Source organism: Mus pahari, chromosome 8 (genome assembly GCF_900095145.1).
Source record: "Mus pahari chromosome 8, PAHARI_EIJ_v1.1, whole genome shotgun sequence".
Taxonomy (NCBI): Eukaryota; Metazoa; Chordata; class Mammalia; order Rodentia; family Muridae; genus Mus; species Mus pahari.
The window spans coordinates 50,613,626-50,630,266 of NC_034597.1; the positions used below are offsets into that span (position 1 = coordinate 50,613,626).

Below are 16,641 nucleotides of genomic sequence, written 5' to 3' on the forward strand. Positions count from 1 at the left end.
TCTCTTTTTCAATTAGACTCCATTACTTATCAAGCTGAGAACTCACTATAGGGGCCTGGCACTTGGGTGCTTGAATTTCAGTAAATAAATGTCATGATACCTATAGCAGATAGAGTTCCAGGGGTGATGGGGCAGAAGAGAGCCACCATGCAGTGTCCCCTTTATGGTCTTCCTGACTCAAGCCAGGACTCTTCCTACACCATCTTCAACAGTAGCCAGCTGCTCAACAAGGAATCTGCTGGGCCACAGAGAAGCCAGAACCCTGCAAAACCCTGGTCCATTCCACCTCCCCTGTGACCGGCCCTGAGTCACCCAGACCCCAGGTTAGACCAAGTGCATTGTCTTTTCCTCTTGTAAAACAATTCGCTCAATTCAGTGCATGTGGTCGCTACTGCTGGAACCAATAATCTCTTGATAAATTCTTCCTCTGCCTCTGTGTCCGTCTGTCCTTCCGTCCATTCATCCATCCTTCCGTCTGGTGGGTTCTGGGGATTGAGCTCAGACTGTCAGGCTTGGTGGCAAGTGCCTTATCCAGTCCCTCACCTCCAGTACCAGGGATGCTAAGAGCCAGTGTTTCATTGAACGTGCCCCAAAGTGTGTCAAAATCAAGCGGTTGTGGCTGATCCTAAAGTAGAACCATTCAGGTCACAAAGAAGAAACCTTATGAGAGAATAACACATTTTCAAGCTCGGTAAACTGAAGGGAGAAAACACAGAAAGGCCACCGTCAAAAAAACCAAAAGTTCCGATAGTAATCCGACACAACAAAGAAACCCTGCCTACTTGGCTGACGGACCGTAGGGTGCCCATGCGGCTGCTCTGCATGCTCCTGGCGAGCTTTTAAAGATGGTCCTCATCTCGGAATGCAGCAGAGACGGTGTGTTTTGTCCAGCGCACCCTGATCTCTCTGGCGACAGAGGAGACCTTTGTCCTGGGACTTTGCAGACTTAGTCAACACTTGGGTTCTGCAAACCCAGATGGGCTCTGGGCACAGCTCTCCAGTCCCTGCAGTGCCAGCCAGCCATCCTCTGTCCCCATACACAGAGGCCATTACTTTCGCTCAGCTCCTCCCATTCCCCAATTTGGCCTGGTAAGCCCTGAGCGCTGCTTGGGACTCAGCTCAGCACCTCCCTGTCTATAAGGACCTTCTACCCCACACCCCGACCCTGTCACTGACATCTGTCACTTCCATTCCTACAGCTTTATTCATAATTTGGGCTCTCAGCCTTAAGGGTCACTAGCATCCTTTTTTTTTTTGATTTTTCAAGACAGGGTTTCTCTGTGTAGCCCTGGCTGTCCTGGAACTCACTNCCTGCCTCTGCCTCCCAAGTGCTGGGTTTAAAGGCATGCGCCACTACGCTCGGCCACTAGCATCCTCTTGAGTATCCTTAATAACCTGGCTTGCTGGCCCTGGGTTCTGAGATGGATTCTTAAGAATGTAAGTCTCAAAAAACCAAAAAGATCAAGGGGGCTGGAGAGGCAGTTCAGAATTAAGAACACTTGTTGTTCCGACAGAGGACTAGGGTTGGGTTTCCAGAATCCATGTGGTGGCGCACAGCCATTCATAACTCTAATTCTAGGGCATCTGATGCCCTCTTCTGAACTCCTAGCACATACATACATATATACACACAGGGAAAACACCCAATACACACACACACACACACACACACACACACACACACACACACACAAATAAAGAATAACTTGAGTATCTATGCTGTGCTAGGCACCATTTTAGACATCAGAATCAGTTAAAAAAATTTTTTTTAGGTTAAATAACTTTGTTCTTACAACAAATACACAGGCATTTCAAGAGCTAGTAATGGCTCAGTATGCCTACTATGGTATTGATTTTGTAGGGCAGTTTTTCCTTGAGGAGGAGCCATTGCTCCACCCAAATAAGTTGGTGCATTTGTGCTAAGAGAGGAATAGATCTTGACCTTTCTATATCAATGGCCACCTTCAAAAAGGGTCTTCCTGGGCTGGTGAGATGGCTAAGTGGGTAAGAGCACCCGACTGCTCTTCTGAAGGTCCTGAGTTCAAATCCCAGCAACCACATGGTGGCTCACAACCATCCATAACAAGATCCAACACCCTCTTCTGGGGTGTCTGAAGACAGCTACAGTGTACTTACATATAATAAATAAATAAATCTTTTTTTTTTTTTTTTTAAAAAAAGGGGGGTCTTCCCTGTCATTTACTGTGAGCGGTTTCCCACTGCTGGATTCAAACTTGTCCCCACAAATTTATGGTTGCATCAAATATCAAATACTAAAACAGCCCACTGGTTTTGCTCTGTCATCTCTGACACAGTCCCTGTATCAAAGAACTGAGTTGGATTTTCCACCTTGGCCCAGTTAGTAGGCCCGTGTTTCAAGGTAATGACCGACACAGCAGCATGGGTATCCAATAAACTCTGGAACTGACTCTTTTACCCATATCATGTATTCAGGTCCATGATTAATAGTTAAAATATTGTACTGCCAGTCAGTGTCAGTGTGGTGTGGCGTTAGGATTCGTATAAAACAATAAAAGCAGTTGTGCAATAGTTGGTTAGCCAGCAGATGGAGGGAGGGCTTTATCTACCAATGCCACCACACCAGGGAATGTCAATCAATAAGCCTTGGACAGACATTTACACCTTTAAGAGTCCAAATGCTTTTTCCCAATAAGAGTCCCATGGACCCTGTTGGCAAAGGACCACATATTTCTGTGTGTAAAATTTGGACATTTTGCTTATGAGTTAAAAGAAAAAAACCAAACCAACCTTCTTTCACCTTTGACTCAGCAGCCTCGCTGGCAAGAGTAGCCACAATGAGATTTCCTCATTTGAGTGATGTTGACTCCCCTGGACTGCTGGCCAGGGGTAGTGCCTGACACAGAACTTCTGAATTAGAAGCGTGTCTTGTTTATCAAATTCAGAATGAAGGTGGTGCCTTTGTTTTAACATTTCTGGCATAATTTTGGTGCCTTTTTTTCCCTTTCAGATAATAGTTTTCTTAAAACAAAATAAAATATATTAAAACCAAACCATCTCACCAAAGATAGATAAGGCAAACCAACAGGAGAAGCACCCACGAGAAGGCGCAAGACTCAGAGACCGCTCTCTACTCACACACTCAGGATACGTCTATTTTCAAGGCTGAGTATTTCTGAGATTTACAAACGTTCTTTAAAGGCCTTCTCTTCAAAGTCAAAGCCATAAGACACTGTCATTAGGTACATGGAGAGGAAGGTAGACCGGAGGTGGTGTACAGATGAAGAATTCTGTCATTAGGTACATGGAGATGGTGTACAGATGAAGAATTCTGTCATTGGGTACATGGAGAGGAAGGTAGACCAGAGGTGGTGTAGAGTTGAAGAATTCTAATACTCAAATGGTTCTTCCTCATTCACATCATGATCAAAGTTTGTACGTAGTGTGGGCAGGGGTATGTGTGCACACACACGGACAAACTTAAGCTGTTGTTCCTCAGGTGCCAGACACCTGATTTTCTGAGACAGGGTATCTCACTGGGCTAGAACTCACCAAGTAGGTTAGGCTGGGCAGCCTGCAAGCCCAAGAGAACAACCTACTCCAAGTGCTGGGGGTACGAGTGCATCACCATGCCTAGGTGTGTTTTGTTTTTTGCTTTGTTTTGAATGGTTTCTGTGGGACTGAACTCAGGTCCTCTTGATTTAAGGCAAGTACTTGACTGCCTGAGCTATCTATCCCCCCCAGTCTCAAACATGATCAGATTCGAGGCTTGCCATTAGTGAGTCAGTGACATCAAACGGCAGAACTGTCTCAGAATTGTATTCTCTTCCTGTGCTACCCAAACCAGTGACATAACTGCACCGTGGTCCAACATGCTACTGTGAATGTACACAGCAAAAATATTAGGAGAGGCTGGGCATGGCAGTGGGTGGCTCTGAACCCAGCACTCCTAGACTGAGCAAGGCAGGATGGTCACCCGTGAGCTTGAGACCAGTCTGGACTACATGGTGATCTTTGAAGTGAGACAGGGCTATAGAGCAAGACCATACAACTACAACAACTACAACAACAACAACACATTTAGGTGAAATTAACATTTTATTTGTTTTGTAGTCCTTGCACATGCTTGCACACACTGCTCCACTGACCTAAATTCTCAGGCCACTTACACAACTCATGTAAAATGGAGAATGGGCACAGCAACTTTAGGTCAATCTATTTCAGCAAGTCCTGGCTAATAGAAGGACTGAGTGTAATGCAGCCTTTTGGTTATTTATACACGGAGTCTTAAAAGATGGCCAGGTCATCTTATTCCCTGGAGCAGTTTACGGATTGTCATCCTTGTAATCCAAAATAACTACCCGTCAAATGATCGCCTCCCTTTCAAACTGGCTGCATAGCCTCTGGATAAATAGCAGTAGGTACTGTTCTTACACTGGTCTCAAACTATTGCTAACTAGTGTAATGGAAGAACATATACNGTATGCTGAGCAACACATCTGAAATAAAAAGATCAGAGGTAACATCACTCNGTGGCTAGTTACAGTTCAGCCCCGTAAAAGCTTCTCAGTNGTGTAAGAAAGCATGTGAGTTACTGCAGTGTAGCCCGACCTGCAGCGCGGGTTTCCAGACGTGGCCTCTTGCAGCTGCGCTGTTCTTCCTTTGCAGACCTGCGCCTCAATACACCGTCTAGCATGCAAGAATAACTTCATGTCAGGAAGCACACACAAAGCCCACAGGGACCTGGTCCAGCCACTCAGGCTGGGAGGACAAACCATCTTATGGCAAAGGAACACATAGTGTATCTCAACCTTCAACCTCTCCATCTCAACCTACACTTTAAAATGTATTCCATCTGTATCTACTCTAGACAACTCATGGATAGCACAGTATCTGATAACCCTTGATAAACAGGGGTCACTTAGCATTGTATGGCAAATAACATAACTTTCTTGGGATGGGGCTATGCAGGAGTCATTATTTATCTAGAAGAGACAACATACACCTGTGTGTCCTCCTGAGAGAGGTACAAAATGCCTGGAGCATTGAGAATGGACTCCTGTTTACAGGCTCCCAAGATAAGAAGCTGGCATTCTCAGAAGAGATGTGCCAGGGGAAGGGTCTGGCTTCAAGCTCTTAAAAAGAGCTTTTGGTTTCTAATGGCTTTATCAGTGCCATAAGCTACATGTGCTTATAGGCTATTAACAGTGTAAAACCCAATGAGTTTGGCATAACCAGACATCTGTGAATCTACCAGCAAACATACCTGCCACCTGCAAGTCCCCTCCCACCCTCTACTTCCAGCTTCTTGATAAATCTGCCATAATCATCTCCCAGGGGACCAAAAAGCCCCGCCTGACTTTTGTGCTATATTTGAAACACTCAAAATCTATTTACAGCTTACCCAAATAATAAAACAAAGAAATAAACAGTTAAGAATCTACTGTCCCCAAAGAGTTGTCTCAGTTAAATCTGCAGGAACTTTGTACGGGGCCAAAAGAAGAACGTGCTGTCCCACACAACTGAATCCCCACGAATCCCCACAGGCTGCCCTCCCCAGCCTCCCCTTCTAGACCACTCAGGACCTGTCTGTTTATCACGTCACTGCTTCTTAGATCATTTTATTGAACACAGGGAACAATGCCCTGCTTGGCTGGCTTCCTCCTAATAGTCTACAGTTCAGCACTGCAGTTTATGGTCTTCATTTAACACTATCTGATTCAGCCATGTTGAGGAATGTAGCCACATCATTTATTTCACTTCATAGTAGATCCCCATGGTGTGAACACTACATATTTCTTTTAAAATCTCATCTGTTAAGAGAAAATTTCATGTCGTTTCCAGCTTTTGTTCTGAAGAATAGCATTATATTGAACTGTCACTTCAGTATGAGTCTGCTCATGGTATCACCAGATATTGCTATCTCTGCTGCTTCTGGGTACGAGCTGCTGAGTCAGTTCCGTTCCCATCGGATGTTCCCTGTTGTCAATCTGAGAGTCTGTGTGCTCTGGAATGGCTTCATCCCTAGGCACTCTGTGGCTTTTCCTAAATTTTCTTTATAATATCTCTTGGTGTCATACAGTATCAATTTGTCAATTCTTTTATAATCAGCATTTTTCTATGTCCTAAACTATATTTATGTGTATATGTATTATATATTATATACATATGAAATATATATAACTCCAATTCATAAAAATACCTAGAATTTTCTACACCCCCCACACACCTTTTAAATTATCTTTTCCTCTAATCATTAATTCTGAGGGTTAGGTCTCGAATATTAGTGAGGTAAGAGCTCATCACCATGTTCTCCGCAAACAACCCACTTGCCAGCAGTGTGCATTAGGTCGTCTCTTGTTTCCATGTCTCCCTCAGATGCCAGCCTATGCCCATTATCAAACAGTGGCTTACCCTACCTACTGTTTAACAATTGTATTAATCATTCTTCCAAAGTCCATTTTCAACATTTTCTGATCCTTTTTCTTTTCTTTTCTTTTTTTTAGGTTTTTTCGAGACAGGGTTTCTCTGTGTAGCCCTGGCTGTCCTGGAACTCACTCTGTAGACCAGGCTGGCCTCGAACTCAGAAATCCACCTGCCTCTGCCTCCCGAGTGCTGGGATTACAGGCGTGCGCCACTGCGCCCGGCTCCTGGTCCTTTTCCATAATAGTTTGCTCACATTTTTGCCTGCGCTGTCTTCCTGCCTCCACTTCCCAAGAGCTGAGATTAGATGCACACACCACAAGCAGCCTCACCTCAATGGCACTTGCGATTACATCCTGTTTGGTAGTTCTGATGCAGAACCACTGGCTAACCGTGTGCTAGCTGCTGCTGCTCACTCCACTCATGACAAGTGCTCTCCATTTTTGTTGGCTTCTCAGTTAAGAAGTCACATCTCAGGGCAGCCTCAGGCTCAGTTCACCACCTTTCAGCAGATCCCCTCCCCCACCCCCGGGGCTTTAGTGGCTCACCCCAGGCTGGCTGGCAGCAGCATGAACAGCGGTCCTGGGGCACCTCTGACTTCAGTGTTTACTTACATGGCAAGCAACTCATTCCTCTCACCTCTGTTGAGGGTAATATGGGCCTCTGAACATTGTCTTTATCGTCTTGAAAGTTTTGTGTCTATTTAAAAAGAGTGCCTTATCTGGGCTCTGTTTCTACAGCATAGGATACTCGGGACAGTTACTTAGTCCCACCTCCCTTCTGTGTGTTCCTGCCTCTGTCACTGAGATTGCATGAGGCAGCATGTCTCCATTCTAGACAGCTGGATATGCCAGGAGTCAAGCCTCTGGGTAGCAAAAGAGCTGAAGTTTGGCTTCCATTTCTCTGATTCTCCTGTTTTTTTGTTTGTTTGTTTTGGTATTTTAAACAGATCTGAAGTTTAAAAGGGACCCACACAGCATCTGAGTCCTGTGTATGATGGCCAGGGGAGAGAAATCCATAGCTGCTGTGTTGACGAGGGCTGGGGTGGGAAGGATGGGTGAGTCCAATGAGTAGCATGTCTCTCTATGCTGTGATGAGACATGCTGACCTTACACTGTGCTGGTGGGGACACAGCTCTGAATGTACAGAGGCCAGTGAGTTCTTCACAGTAAGTAAATTATACACTATGAAGCTGTTCCATAATTGAAAAGGAGATAACCATATTATTTATTGATATAAGATTCTTGTTTAAAAAATGCATCAAAACATAAGCTAGGCTTAACAAACTGTCACCAAGAAGTGCACACTTGACTGGGTGGCTGAGACACTGCCTGACACCCCGTCGCCTTCCTTGTTCTTCGCCTTCACTCTCCATTCACCAGCAGGCATGTCTTCCTCCTCCTGAGATCCCAGACACAGGCCCTTGGTTGATCTTAAGTGGCACGTGTCTTCTGTTCCGTAGCTTGCCTTTGCACCCTCTTAGTGGGATCTTTTGATGGACAGATGTTCTTAATTTCAACAGACAAAGGAATATGTCTTTCTATAGTTAGCATAGTACACTCTCTCCCTAACTGCAGGACACTCGCACTGGCCCTCAAACACCTTTGATCAGGGTCACATCTTTTATTTCCTTAATTTCTTAATACAAATTTAAAGGAAAAATGTAGTAATTATGTATTTTTCCAGACTGTAAATGATAAATAAGACATTCATGTTTTCATAGAAACCTTTGTATTTCTGGGTTTTTAAAGATTATCAAGTCACTGAGGCTTTAAGAAAATATACAGGAGACTCCAGTTACTTAGAACCCAATCACAATCAAGCTACTATTTTAAAACAAATCTGCATAGCATCATGTTCAATGATCTTTACTTAGAGAACTGTAAAAACACTCATGATATATTACATTCAATATGGTTTTACTTAATATGCCAATAATAAATGTGAAGACTAGTGACTCACTTGTGGTAAGTTTTGCTTCACTAGGGGATTAATGTAAACAGGATCTTTCCATTCTCCCAGCAACCTGGGCCACTGTGTCTTTACTCTAGAAGAACACAGATGACCTCATTGCTCGGTCCTCACAATCTGTGCTAAATAGTCACAGCTCCCCTCTCATTCCCAAGAAGCTTTTGCATGAATGCAGGAGAATGCTGTTGCTCGCCACTTCAAATAAATGCAATTCATAGATTCAATCTGCATGCAGTCATTTACATTACTGGACTAACTGGCAAGCAACACTTCACACGGTTCCTCACATAACACACGTGTACGAACAAGTTGGATAAGTGAATTTAATATTTAGAAAAGACAATCCTGCATTTACCCACCTGTAGGTTCATCATCTGATCTTAAAACCTCCCTCTCTACCACTCCTTAGCGTCAGCGACTCAGCAGAATGCTTAGGAATACTTACTTCCTCTCCTTTCAGGCTCATTTGGGTCAAGACTGTAAGCTTCAGACGGGTTCAGCTGCCACTGTAGGAGGTACAGATATTTTATTATGTTTAAAATGAGTTAATAAACAGTACATCATTACCTTGCTTTTCATTATCAAAATAGCTTTTAAAAGTCCACATGTATATGCCTTCTAAGGCACTGACCTTAAATGATCCTGAATCAGATCAATCAGATCACTTGAATCTAGAATCAGAATCAAAATCCTCAGAGAAGGAGCTCTAACAGTCCTTTATACTCATTTTATAGGTGATAAATGGAAGGCTAAAGAACTGTAGTAACTTCCCGCAGGTCACAGTGACATAAGACATTGACAGGATAAGATTCTGCATGCCCGTAACAAACCAGGGACTGTCTATCTCCAGGACCCACTGAGGTGTTTTTTAATTTTGTTTTTAATGTTTGTTACTATTGTTATTTTTATCATTTTATGTTTACATCCCCAGTGCTAGTTGTGTTCCTGGTGTTTGACAAACATTTGGTCAGATCATATGAGTACAAGCAATGCCTCTGAGTCACATTTCCCTGCACAGTCTTCCCATGGTTCAGCATGAGAATTATTTTTTTAAGGATTTATTTATTTATTATATGTAAGTACACTGTAGCTGTCTTCAGGCACTCTAGAAGAGGGCATCAGATCTCGTTACAGATGGCTGTGAGCCACCATGTGGTTGCTGGAATTTGATTTCTTTATTGTTTCTACTTCCATTTTTAGATCCTGGATGGTTTTGTTCAATTCTTTCACCTGTTTGGATGTGTTCTGTATTTCTTTAAGGGAGTTATTTATTTCCTTCTTATAGTCCTCCAACATCGCCATGAGAAATGACTTTAGATCCATATCTTGCTTTTCTGGTGTGATGGTGTATCCAGGACTTGCATATAGTGGGAGAGTTTGGTTCTGGTGATGCCAAGTAACCCTGGTTTCTGTTGCTTCTGTTCTTACACTTGCCTCCTGCCATCTGATTATCTCAAGTGCTCACTGCCCTCAATATGTCTGATTGGAGACTGTCCTTCCTGTAATCCCAGTTGAGTCAGAACTCCTCAGAGTCCAGCTTTCTCTGTGATCCTGTGATTCTGTGATCCTGTGATCCTAAGATTCTGTGTGTGTCAGAGTTCTTGGCAATCAAACTTCCTCTGAGACCCTGAGATCCTAGTGTGACCAATCTCCTGGGATCCTGAGATCCTGGAATCCTGGAATTCTAAGATTCTGGGCATGTTAGAGCACCTGGAAGTGGTACCTCCTCTGGGGACTGTGGGACTGTCTGCTGTGTTCGAAACCAAGGTATACCAGCGCCAATTGGAAGAAACCCGAGCCGCTGGTCAGGCAGGGCTCCTGTGTCCCTGTTCCTGCTGGCCCCAGTCACTCCCAGTTGTGTTGAAACAGATATTGTGTTCTACTCACCAGTGATCCTAAGATCCTAGGCGTGCTAGTCACTCCCAGTTGTGTTGAAACAGATGTTGTGTTCTACTCACCAGTGATCCTAAGATCCTAAGCGTGCTAGGGCACCTGGAGGATGGAGAGTCCTCTGGGGACCATGAAACTGTCAGCCGAGTTCGCGCTCAAGATGGCCCGGAGCTGGCGCCAACCGGAAAGTGGATGCTGGGATTTGAATTCAGGACCTTTAGAAGAGCAGTGCTCTTAACCATTGAGCCATCTCACCAGCCCCCTCAGCATGAGAATTTAATACAGTATCACTTGGATTTTGTCCTCCAGCAAGGTTGCCACAGCGTGATGTCACACAGGACTGGCTAAGGATAGGAGAGGCATGAGGGATGTGGTGCATGTTAGCAAAGAGGGAATCCACCAGGCAGTCTCTTCAGATGATCTCTCTGCTGTATAGACTGACTCAGGCAGCAGGCAGGCCCTCTTGTTCCTATTGGAGCTAAGGATGGTGGCTATCTCCCCGTCACTCAACTGAAAGTTAAAGTTCCCAAGTATGTGTGCTGGTGTCCCAGGCTTGGGGAATCACTACCACATTCCCCTGGATATGAAACCAAATCAGAACCTGGGCTGAGGTTTTCTTATGTTTTGTAGTGGTCTCTTTAATCTTGCAATCCTCTAGTACTTAATGGTCCTCTGGCTTGGTCCAAGGCCTGTCTGGAGAACCCAGGGCTATAGGATGTGATGCTGATGATCTTGGAATGTCAGCAGTAGATTGTACTGTCCAGGCTGAGGTACAGGGCAGTCAGCCTGCATGGCCATTGGTTTGTTTCAGTTCAGGAACCATTCATTCTGGAAATGGAGTTGGCCAGGGCTCTCACCAACTCTTTATCCACCAGTTCTTCCCTGACCTCCCATGTATCCAAGGCTAATTTAACAGTGATAATACTGACTTAATGATTTTTGTGAGAATAACTTCTTTCTAGGCTTAAGTTCCTGTGGCCACTGAGTAAGACAGAGGTGCAAACAGTTCAGTTTCAGACCCAGTGGGTCTTCTGAAAGGCTTCTTCTGTGGTTTTCCCAATGCAGGTAGACCACAACTTGCTGACAATAAAAAGGTCCTATCACCTCACTTCTCTTTGATATGACCTGGGATGGCTTCTTCTTCATTCTTGTTATTATAGTGGCCACCTTCATGGCTTTCTTGACTTGGTCTGGAGGAGACTTCTAGGTGTCCAAGCTCACAGTGGCTATCTTAGCTTTGTTAATGAGCTTCATGAAGGTGCCATGGTTGTTGCAAAAATCTTTTTGAGAGAGTAGATGTCTGTGCTGAGTTGTTGTTGTTGTTGTTGTTGGTGGTGGTGGTGGTGGTGATAGTGATGGTGGTGTGTAAGTGTGTGTGTGTGTGTGTGTGTGTGTGTGTATGTGTGTGCCCTATAGTGGCCAGAGGAGATGACAAGTATCCTCTTCTATTGCTCTCCACCTCATTCCCTCAAGACAGAGTCTCTCATTGAACTGGAAGTTCTTAGTCTTTCAGCCAGGCTGATCGTTGGCAATCCTCCTGTCTTGGTTTCTTCCTTGCCTAGCTCTGCAGTTATAGGCATACATGGTCATGCCTGTTTTTTATGTTAATTCCAGAGATCCACACTCAGGCCTGCATATTTGCACAGCACGCATTCTTTCCCATTGAGACATCCCTACCCCATCTACTGAGTTTCATACTAGCTAAAGAAGGATCGAGCAATAAAGAATGAACACGTGACTTGGACCTGGGTCACTTATAAAACAGGAGGGCTAAGGTTAGCCCCAAGAGAGAGACAAGACAGTGAGAAGATGGCTGAGTGGGGAAAGTGCTGGTCACATAAGCATGAGGACCTGAGTTCAGATAACTGCATCCACAGAAATGCCAGGCACAGTGGGGAGTCTGTAACCCTGGAGTTGGGGGTGGAGAGATATGTGGGTCCTGGAGATTCCCAGCCAGCCAGTCTAGCTGGAAAGGGTGAGCTCCAGATTCAGTAGGAGATCTTGTCACAAAAACCAAGATGGAGCGTAATACAGTGAGTCTTGACATCAACCTCTGGCTTAGATATGGACATTCATTGGTGAGCTTATACATGTGTGCATGTGTATAACAGAGAGAGAGAGAGAGAGAGAGAGAGAGAGAGAGAGAGAGAATTTATAAAGAGTAGGTGGGGAGTTACATAAAAAATTATCAAAACAGGGATGTTTGAAATACACCAAACCACCCAAGTCTATTACTTTGAGCAAAACAGTAAAAATCAGTAACTTTAAACTTTCATCTCAAAGTATTTATAGAAAGACTTTTTACAACTACAAAAATGGAAATAATATAGTTACATAATAAAGGAAATAATTATATAAGCTAGGTGTTCAAGTTAGAATGTGTTTGATTATTAAAAGTAATTTTTGGAACTTTTAACAGCACAGAAAATATAGTAACACGTTGACCATGTTATATATAAGTTAGTGAATAATGCAGTTTGAAGTGTTCCTAGTCTTCTACAGCGAGCACATTCTGCTTTAATAACAACATATCCATGTGTATACAGTACATGTGTGCTTTGATTCCTGATGCTCAAACTGTACAAGCAGGAGCCCAAGGCTGACATTTCAAACGTTCTTTATAAACCACCCTACTCACTGCATAGTCTAGTCTGTTGATGGGGCATTAGGTGCCAGGCTTAGGCCCCTGGGTGACACAAAAGGGAGCCCGTGACTCTGGACAAGGTGGCTCTCCACAGAGCATGACTAGGACAAGCAGGAGCCCTGGTGGGAGCTGTGGATTCACTGCAGCAGAATCTCACTTTACTTCTTGATCCCGTGGCTCTAGCTGGGTCGTGGCATTGTGGAAACAGAGGGTAATTTGATGCCATGCCAACAATCTCTGGGAAAAATTTAACAGAATTCTTATAACTTTTCTGCATGCTCGAGAATATTCCAAAGTAAAATACTTTTTAAAGCCTAAGTATAAAGAAGTATGTTAAAAATTCTGAGTTTTGGGCTGGTGAGATGGCTCAGTGGGTAAGAGCACCCAACTGGTCTTCCAAAGGTCCGGAGTTCAAATCCCAGCAACCACATGGTGGCTCACAACCATCCGTAACAAGATCTGACGCCCTCTTCTGGAGTGTCTGAAGACAGCTACAGTGTACTTACATATAATAAATAATAAATCTTTAAAAAAAAAAATTCTGAGTTTTCCATGAACCAGCTCTACCTATCCCTTTTAAAAAGCCTTAAGTATGAGCTGATCTTTTTCCTAATCTCCCTCCTGAGAACGTGTGTACAATGTGTTTGTGAGGTGTGACTACTACAACTGCACCTCAGCCCAACACTCCAAGGCCGTAGAGATGGTGAGTCATGGGAAGGGATGGAGACATCAAAGGCCGGTGCACAACTCTGTCAAGGTGTAAGTGCAGGTGCAGGGCAGGGATCCTTTGCTAAAAATGTATACTTCAGTAAATAATAGTAATAATGATAACAGCTCACTCACAGTCCTAAGAGTGGAATCACTACTTCACAATGTCCAGCAGGTTAGCCAACAGGAAGTCCACGTTGGGAAAGTACATGTACTTACTGTGAATTTGCGAACACCCTCAAGCTCCCCAAACTTCATGTAAGAGATGTCTGCTTTCTTTTTTCCAACATCTACATCACCAGCATAGATCTGCTTTATGCCTGCACCTTTAATTAAAGGCACACATTCATCACAAGGGCATTTTGTCACAAAAATCATGCTGCGTTCTTCTGGTTTTATATCTTGACATCTATAAAAAGTTATAAAATATTACAAAAGCTGTTGTGAAAGACCAAATATGTTTTTAGAAAAAAATCTTAAAAACTTTAAATTTGAGATTTTGTAAAACAAATTTGCAGTATTACAAATAATAATCAAGTAATATTCTTGCTAAATTAGTGATGTTCAAAGTACGCAAAAATCTGACAATCCTAACTGACAGTCACTGACTGCGAGTAAGCCTTTGGAATGCTTGACATCGTACTAGAAAGTATCTGAGAGCAGGGGGTGGGGGGAGAAAGAAGTGTAGCATGGGCGGTCCTTTCTGCATACGTACTTCATATGACAATAGAGTTCAGTTCCCAAAAGCCAAATAACTGTCTGATTAGCCCTAAGTCACCACAGCAGTCAAAAGACTGAGCTTTAACTTGGATATACACTGTTAGATGCTTCCATAATGAATATATCGTAACATCCAGTTTTGAGCTACAGTTCCCCTAACCTTCCCCAATCGTAACTTTTTTAAAAAATTGGATATGACATATTGTGCAGAACACCTGCCCTGAAGAAAACGGAGAGAGAGCAGATAATATTCTTGGTGCATACTGTGGTAGCCTGGACTAAAGAGGCTCTGGTGTGGCTGTGGGGATGGCAATCTCTGACGGAGCACTTTACACCTTTTTTTTTTTTTTTTTTTTTTTTTTACAGAATCTCATACAGGAGTTCTGTCATTACCCAGTCTCCTCCCGACTCCTCTCTCCAATGCCTCCCATCTTCCTCCTACTCCTAAATTCACCATCTCTTATTCTTTCATTTTAATCGTGTGTGTGTGTGTGTGTGTGTGTGTGTGTGTGTGTGCGCGCACATACCTTCATAAGCACAACCTGCTGAGACCATTCAGAGTTGCTCACATGAGGTTGAGGCTGAGCTCTTAGGATTGGCTACCCCATCAGGGCCTCACCCCTGAAGAAGACTGGTTCTCCTTCCCTTCATAGCTATTTACTGTCTTTTGCTCTTCTAGGGGTAAAGCCATGTGAGAATTTCCCCACCCACACTGACACAACAGTTGGCAGTATAACTGTTCAGGTCTCATTTAGGAACCAATATAGTTGATAGTTCCTGAGTGCACCTTCCCTGATATATACAAAAGACACTGTCTCAAGCAGACATCTTGCCTGGTCCTCTCAAATAGAGGCTCTTTAAAACACTTTAGTTCATAAAAACATCTGTATTTGTGCTAGCTAGTTTTATGTCAACTTGACACAGACTAGAGTCACTGGAGAGGAAGAACCTCGGTTGAGGAAATGCCTCCATAAGTTCAGGCTATAGGCAAGCCTATAAGACATTGTCTTAGTGATTGATGGGGGAGGGCCCACCTGTGGGTGGTACCATCCCTGGACTGTGGTTCTGGGTTCTTTAAACAGGTTGAGCAAGCCACGGAGAACAAGCCAGTCAACAACACTCCTCTACGGCCTCTGCATTGGCTCCTGCCTCTAGGTTGCTGCCCTGAGTGAGTTCCTGTCCTGACTTCTTTCAGTGATGGACTGCAGTGTAGAAGTGTAAACCAAATAACCCTTTCCTCCCCAACTTGATTTTGGTCATGATGCTTCATCACAGCAATAGTAACCCTAACCAAGGGAGTGTCTCCTAAACAGAACAGATGCTCTCTACATTTAGAAAACAAAGGGGATACTAACATCCAAAAACAGAAATAGCTGGGCAAGTCCCTAAGGACAAGCATCAAATAGATTCATACTGGAGAGAGTAAGAAGAAAGAATTTCTGAAGAAATGGAAAGAGCTGGGGAGTCTGTGCCCATACATAGGCTCCAGTCCAGGAGCAGGACCATGCTATATCAAGATGCTATTTCTGAAAGTATCTCTTAGGGTTTTTAAAGGAAAACAGATGACAACAGAGAACTAGCCTCAACTATCCTCCATTGTCTTTTAAAGGGCAGAGGCTAAAAACAGCTCTTACCTAAATGTCAAAGCGTTCTGCTCTGCATGTATGATGTACCTGAACTTCCGTATTTCTCTGTCCTTATGCTTGTCGTCCATGTGTGGGAAGTCAGCATACTCAGAGCCCACGGGAAAGGCATTGTACCCACATCCTATGAAGTACATGGCTCCAGTCCCATCGCAGCTTCTCTGTGGGGTCAGCAGAAGTACTGTGAGTCTCAGCATTCTGAAAGAAACTTTGCTCTCATACTTCATGTAAAGAAGGTTCCCTCCATTTCTGTAACAAATGGAGTCATAGAGAAATACAAGGTCTGAACTGGAGAAATGGCTGTGCTTTTCTGAAGAAAAATCGAAGAAGATTTCAGAAGATGGAAAGATCTCCTATGCTCATGGATTAGCAGGATTAATATAGTAAAAATGGCTATCCTGCTGAAAGCAATCTACAGATTCAATGCAATCTCCATCAAAATTCNAACTCAATTCTTCACTGAGTTAGAAAAGGCAATTTGCAAATTCATCTGGAATAGCAAAAAAACCTAAGATAGCAAAAGTTATTCTCAACAATAAAAGAACCTCTGGTGGAATCACCATACCTGACCTCAAGCTGTACTATAGAGCAATTGTGATAAAAACTGCATGGTACTGGTACAGTGGCATACAGGTAGATCAATGGAACATCAGTGGAACAGAA

The 16,641-nt window shown here is 43.6% G+C and overlaps 1 protein-coding gene across 4 annotated transcripts in view; it reads right to left on the reverse strand.

The window, feature by feature from the left end:
• The window catches only part of Cdadc1 (cytidine and dCMP deaminase domain containing 1), a 38,445-nt gene continuing 21,804 nt past the window's right edge, over window positions 1–16,641 (reverse strand). Inside the window, exons 7-10 of one of the 4 annotated variants that reach the window (XM_021203287.2) lie at window positions 15,970–16,139; window positions 13,835–14,024; window positions 8,819–8,879; window positions 1–660 (exon numbers count right to left, since the gene is read on the reverse strand). In XM_021203287.2, the coding sequence (XP_021058946.1) occupies window positions 641–660; window positions 8,819–8,879; window positions 13,835–14,024; window positions 15,970–16,139 (441 nt within the window). In that variant the 3' untranslated portion in view covers window positions 1–640. Of the gene's footprint in view, window positions 661–4,058; window positions 4,669–7,605; window positions 7,911–8,818; window positions 8,880–13,834; window positions 14,025–15,969; window positions 16,140–16,641 lie in introns of those variants that run through there. The other 3 variants (XM_021203285.2, XM_021203286.2, XM_029541654.1) reach the window with 3 other exon arrangements.